The 6,564-nt window shown below is 37.0% G+C and overlaps 1 protein-coding gene and 1 non-coding gene across 2 annotated transcripts; one reads left to right on the top strand and one right to left on the bottom strand.

The window, feature by feature from the left end:
* Positions 1 to 2,527: 2,527 nt before the first annotated feature.
* On the top strand, positions 2,528 to 3,966 carry LOC113349505. The gene is made up of 3 exons (XM_026593476.1): positions 2,528 to 2,679; positions 2,899 to 2,940; positions 3,031 to 3,966. The coding sequence occupies exons 1-3, from the start codon at positions 2,584 to 2,586 to the stop codon at positions 3,763 to 3,765; spliced, it is 873 nt and encodes a 290-aa protein (XP_026449261.1). The 5' UTR covers positions 2,528 to 2,583; the 3' UTR covers positions 3,766 to 3,966.
* A 147-nt stretch (positions 3,967 to 4,113) lies between these two features.
* TRNAV-AAC lies at positions 4,114 to 4,187 on the bottom strand. Its single transcript has one exon. It is a non-coding gene; the product is annotated as a tRNA-Val (tRNA).
* Between the last annotated feature and the right edge of the window lie 2,377 nt (positions 4,188 to 6,564).

The raw sequence follows: 6,564 nt of genomic DNA, 5'->3' as shown, positions 1-6,564 counted from the left end.
TAGAAACTCCAAACACCCCCAGTCTCTGTGGATCGACCCGTACTTGCACGAGCTACAACTGACGACCGTGCACTTGCGGTATTACTGTAGGCCCGCGTTTTCATTTCGCTTAATTTTCACACATTTCCGGGCCCACCATTCGCTTCATAATCCGATTGCTTTTTCTTCTTGTCCGCCTCTCTTTGTTCCAGAGTTAGTTTTTGAAGATGCTCATCTTCGGCCTTTTCACCAGCGGTACCTTTTTGTGGCTTTGGATTTTGGATATGACCCCTACAATTACTTCTAATATTGCATTGTATGTGGCATGTGCAAAGAAAATGCTTAGCGTCCGGAAAAACCACTCCAACGGCATTCATTAGTGCTTGGTCCTTATCCGTTACTATGATCCTCGGAGTTTGATCGCCACGGTATATCTCCTTCAAGGTCTCTAGCATCCAAATAAAATTCACATCATTCTCCTGATCCATAAACCCCCATGCTACCGTGAAAGTTTGTTTGTCGGAAGTATGGCAAGCAATGTTTAACAACGGCATATTGTACTTGTTGGTCTTGTATGTACAATCTATTAACAAAACTTGATAGAAGCATTGTGCCAACTTGATCATCTCCGGATGCGCCAAGAAAATACGAGTCACTTTGCCTTCCAATACTTGCTTCCTCATTGTGTATCCGTGTTGATCGGCTAACCATTGAGATTGTTCCATAACCGCTCTCCCATCCCATGACCTCCTCCTAAAGGCTGCTCTTGCCGTGTAAATTTGCCTCAAAGTGGACAAGTTATCCTTATCATCCTCCTTAATCTTCCTAAGGATGTCACTTGGTTTACACGCTTTCATTGACCTTACCGTTTCCAATTGATGTGGTTTCAGCCCACAAACGGCCGCGTCTCCAACAAGAGATTCCGGATCACCATGATTGTGACAACCATTCATCACTTTAGAGAACTTGTATACCTTACTACCATCGGGTCTCTTGGGTCTATTAACTATAATTTTAAACGGGCAACCATACTTCTTTGATTTAGTAATGTATTCCCTTGTCGTCTTCTTCACTACAGTCTTTCCTTTGCCCAGTGACTTTCTTGCTTTCCACCTCTCTCACAAACAATTTCCAGACGATATTGACTTGAATGACGACCTAAAACTAAGGCGCATTTGATCTCTATTCCCTTGTCTATAAACCATTGCTTTGCATCGTTTCTATCTACCCATTCCAAATCGGTGAAATAGTGGGCAGAGGTATCAACACCTACGGTTTTGGGCTGATCTTCGTCGAATGCCGCAACAATCTACAATAAATATCAACAAGTTGATGATTCAAAATCGGTTTATATGTTACAGTCGATTAAACCGATTTTCCACAATCTGTTTATATGTGCAACTATAAAGACCGATTAAAGATTTGTCTAAAAAATTTCAAAGTCCACAATCGGTTCACGTCTCGTGTCATATAATCCGATTGTTGTGCACATTTTTCCTGGAACTTTAGGAATCGGATTACATATACACGAAAATAAACCGATTGTCCACTTACGTGATTATTCAAGTTAAGGAATCAGAATATGCACATCACCAACATAAACCGATTTTGGTCACATACCCAACTCCCCAAAAATTTACTACAATCGGTTTATATGGTGATGAACAAAAACCGATTATGATACCCAATTTGGGGATTTTACACAGAATCGGTTTATGTGGTGTTATCGAATAAACCGATTCTGGAAAACTATTTTGAATTTTTTTTCCTTTTTGGGCGATCGAGACGTGCAAATGCATGTTTGTATATCGTTACAACTCATACCTGTTTATTAGAAGCATTATCACCTTCTTCTTCTCGACGAATTTGTTCTTGTGCTTGAATAATATCCTCAAGCATTCTTTGGTTGACATCCTCTTCTTCTTTCAACAAAATATCCAATTCGGTAGGATCGAAATCATGATAATCTGATGCACCCACTTGTTCATCACTACTAAAGTCTTCATCATCACTATAAAGTTTTATTTTGCTAACAAAATCACAAACCCTAACTTTTTCTTTTTCCCTCTTCTTCTTCTTCTTTCCCTCCAAACCTTAAAAGAGGAAATGAATTTCTACTCTAATCCTAACACTATAATCAAACTCAAACACTAATTAATTTAACTAATACTAACTTAATTAATCATCACTAATTTAATAAGAGTATATTCGGTATTAACAAAAATAGTGGTTAAGGGGTTTCTAGAAATTACTTGTTAGTGATCCTATTTTGTCATGTAGCTATAGGCCCCAATTAAGTGGTATAGGCTCCAATTTAGCTAGGTAAAAATGAACCTAAAAATGAAAGAGGAAAAATATCACTCTTCCTGGAACATAAAAGATAAAAATGAACCTATAAATGAAAGAGGAATAGTATCACTCTTACTTAAACAAAGATAGTGGTTGGAGCCATAGAGCGGTGAGGGCTAATTTAGTCATTTATATTCATTCTATTTTTCTCTATCCATCTCTCTATATAAGAAAATCTGGTTGCAAATATCTACAGCCGGACTGTTCATCATTTTTGAATTTTGAAATCTGTCAGTATTTTGGTTTTGAAGAAAAATGGTTGGGGTTTCAAAGCGGTTAAGTATAGAAGATTATGCCGATTTCTTTCAGAATCCTCAGCAGCATTATCTCAATAAGCAACATCTTAACCAGGTACTACTTTCAATCTCTTGATTTGCTTCGATTTCGTTAGTTTTCTTTTGATTTGCTCAACTTGATTGACGATCTTTCTGCATTTGTATCTCTAATGGAGTGTATTTCAAATCTGATTTTAAGTTTCTTTTTGAGATCTGATTTTTCAATTTTTTTAGTTGATTCTAGCATTTTACTTGGCTAAGAATCTCTTTGATTTTGGAATTGTTTTTGTAACAGATACTGAGCATGCATGGATATCCGACACTGAAAGTTCCCAGGGTAAATTTTTGAAATTCATAATCTAAATCTCTTTGAAATTCAATTTTATGTACAAATTTTTGATGGATTTTTTTGAATTCAATTTGTCAGGCTGATTTGATGGAAGAATTGAAAACATTGACAATGGAATCACCATTCAGATCAACACTGAGAGAGAAGAATACATCTGCATCTGCTTCACTTCTTAATCCTGATGAGATTAAAAAAGACCTTGCAACTATCCGATGGAATGAATGGTCAATTGATTCCGTCCAAATTCACAGATCTGGTGTTTCTTCCCCTGTTGAAGAAGAACGTCAATATTCCGTCAAGTTTGTTAATTCAGCAGAGAAATCATCAAAAACTAAGAGACAAGGTCTCACTGATATCTCTAATCTACCTGCAGCAGCTAATCTCAACTCGTCAAACTCTAAACAGGTTCAACCAAAGAAGAAGAAGAAAATATCACCAGATTCCGATACGCCGGCGGCAACAACTGTTCAAGGTCTCACCGATATCACTAATCTGCCTTCAGCACCTAATCCCAACTCGTCAAACTCAAAACAGGTTCAAGTTCAACCAAAGAAGAAGAAAATATCACCAGATTCCGGTACGCCGGCGGCAACAACTGTTCAAGGTCTCACTGATATCTCTAATCTGCCTTCAGCACCTAATCTCAACTCGTCCAACTCAAAACAGGTTAAACCAAAGAAGAAGAAAATATCACCGGATTCGGATATGGGTGGTAAAAGGAAGAAAACGATAAGTGGAGCTCTTGATTGGTTATCTTCACGGTTAGTTGTCAGTAGTACTGAAATGAAATCACACGGTTCAGATGTTCTTTAACTTAACAATGGTGGAAAATATATTAACATCTGTTGTGGTCTTGACGATAAAGCTTCCTTTTCTCTTTAGGTTGGTCTGTTGTTGCAAGTGTAATGATCTTGAATGCAGTGTAGTGTGACTATCTTGCTTCAGGTTTAATCTTGTTCTTGAAATGGTCCCAAGTCAATCGAATTGAAAGAAGTTGGTCCGTGTTTTGAATTATGGCTTTACCAGGTTACTATCTGTTTCTTTTGATAATTTGAAGTCATGGAGGTGGAATAGAGAGTTCACAATGCCAAAGAAAAGAAATGCCACAAAAAGTTTGCAAAATTTTCTGGATTGAAAAAAATTAATAAAAAAGAAGTTAAATGGCTTCGCCCAGGTTTGAACTGGAGACCTTCAGTGCGTTAGACTGAAGTGATAACCAACTACACCACGAAACCAACTGTTGACCAAATTGATTATTTAGTGTTCATCAAACTTGTCAAATTGTTTGCTCTTTTTCTGCAAGAATAAAATAAAATTGCTTCTGCTATTTGGAATTGTTGTGCAAAAACGAGAAAAGAAACGGGGATGAACTTCAAGGTTTTAAGCGGCACTAGTTTACATCATAACATTGAGGAACGATGAGATCATAGCCATGTACAAAGAAGCTTAAATGTAAGCAGCACTACTTATGCAAATGAATTTAAACATATAGACCATCCACAATTAATGTTGTGAAATTATAGCAAAAAAGTTATAATTTCATTCATAATGACATCAACCATTTGCTAAATATAGTATCCGGTGGAATTGCCGAATTTAGCATATAGATATAACTTTAAATGGCCAGGCTTGCTCTCAGATCAAGTATGAGAAAACATGATCAAACCATATATATCAATGTTCTAAGGAAAGGTGGTGTCTATGATGGATAAAAGGCGGCTGAGATTAATCTTAAGATGGATGGCTGAGATCATGCCTCGGCTCATTGTTAATCGACACCAGCTCTAGGCTCTGGCCGACTAAACCCTTCCAGCTCGATAACTATCCCCATTTAAACCTGAACTTTGATATTTAAGTTTCCGAATATAAAGATTCCTGATTTATGCTCCTCACATATTTGCCAGAAACACATCCAGGCGCGATCATCAAAATTTGATTAATTTCTTAAAATTGTTATTAGCATTAGTGTTTTGATTTGTTTTTTCTTTTTAATGCAGGGTTGAGGTTCGGTATTAAACAGTTTGTTTATGCACATGGGCTTAGTTGAGATGTCAGAAAATTAAAACCCGAAGGAAGTCTCATACAAGATCATTAGCGATAACTTGATGTTAAGTGGAAATAGGAGATAGAATCTTGCCCCGTTAGTGACGACTTGGATGTGACATGAATACCCTGTTACCACTGAACTTCAGGTAATCATATAAATTGTTCACTTTATATATACGTGACTGCAATAGTAAAGTGGAAAAAGTGATGATCCACTCAGTATATTGTGATTCCCTTCGTATACAACAAGTAAGATATATCGGTTGACTTCCTCAAATAACATATGCATGTTTAGAAGTACCCTGTGAGAATCAGAAGCCGTAGTAGGTAGCGAGAGAGTGGATCATCACAGGCAAATAGCTGGATAATTAGCATTCAAGAGGAAATAAAAGATCACGGTAATTCCTAGGACAGACCCAACCTTACCACTGGTTCCAATGTTCAGGTATTTTACATTTTTGCTATTGGGATACATTCATCCTTAATTTGAATGTACATGATTACTTTCCTTCAGCGTACTTACGAATTTAAAATTTGACAGTAGGAACTTTGGCATTGCAAAAAGCAATTTATGATGAATGCCACTAGATTGCAGTATCATACGCGGGGCGGGACTTAGCAAGACCCCGATAGGTGGGCCAGCGAGGTTTTTGACATGGTTCTATCACAGGTAGAATGGGTAAAAACAGTGCATCTTACGAAAAGCTCAAGAGTGACATGTTTCCGTTTCCTAAAATATGGGCAGAAGTAATAGGGTTGCCACTGAATAGGTATCGAACCATAACTCTCTCATATTCTTTTCAGTTCACTTTAGCTCTTTGGTTTTGGGATCTCTTTATTGTAAAAGTTGTAAAAGGATGGACTGGGAATGTACACTTTCAGAAATCAGTCAATTTGTCGAACATTGGAGGTTGCTTTATACCTTTAGTCATTCTTAGTATGTGTACATTTGCAGTTGCATTGTTACCTGGGTTCGTAAATGCCTCTGTAAATATTGCGGGCACATTTTTGATAACATTACCTTTCATAAGTATCACCGAACAGGCACAAATATGCGCAACCATTTAGCCAAAAATATATTGCAAAATCTTCCTGATTTTGGTACTTGACTTATTGATTTTCATCGATATTTTTTTCAGCTTTCAAGTTGGCAAACTTGAGTTTCATGGCAGACTCTACACTCTATAGAGAGATTTCAAGTTTAAATATCTACTTTGGTAGTAAATGGAAAATCAAATGTGTAGTGGTAAAAAGTAAAATTATACCATTACCGTGGTTCCTACTGAAAAGTTGTTTGAGTGAGATTATATGGTGCAGACTCTCACCAAAAGGTTGAGCCCCGGCCGAGCCCCGCATGATCAAACCATATAATATCAAATATATGTGGTCGAAGTATGTGCCATGTCCACTAATCAAATATAACAAACCACCTGTAGAAATACGTGGTTTGTTATAATCATGATCTTATTTATTAGTGGTTTGATATTTCCATCATACCATCTCAGGTGATTACTTAGGATCGTTTTCACTAATAAAAATCATACCAATACAAAAGTCAGGTATTGT

The sequence above is a fragment of the Papaver somniferum genome, chromosome 2 (assembly GCF_003573695.1).
Source record: "Papaver somniferum cultivar HN1 chromosome 2, ASM357369v1, whole genome shotgun sequence".
In the NCBI taxonomy this organism is placed as follows: Eukaryota; Viridiplantae; Streptophyta; class Magnoliopsida; order Ranunculales; family Papaveraceae; genus Papaver; species Papaver somniferum.
The sequence above is the reverse complement of the archived record's forward strand: the minus strand, read 5'-3'. Positions and strand labels throughout refer to the sequence as shown.

What these genes read in the sequence shown, in the direction of transcription:
- LOC113349505 (XM_026593476.1), top strand. Translation starts at nt 2,584, where the DNA reads ATGGTTGGGGTTTCAAAGCGGTTAAGTATAGAAGATTATGCCGATTTC. An exon ending in ATAAGCAACATCTTAACCAG is followed by an intron (nt 2,680 to 2,898) that starts GTACTACTTTCA and finishes TTTTTGTAACAG; the next exon opens with ATACTGAGCATGCATGGATA. An exon ending in CGACACTGAAAGTTCCCAGG is followed by an intron (nt 2,941 to 3,030) that starts GTAAATTTTTGA and finishes TCAATTTGTCAG; the next exon opens with GCTGATTTGATGGAAGAATT.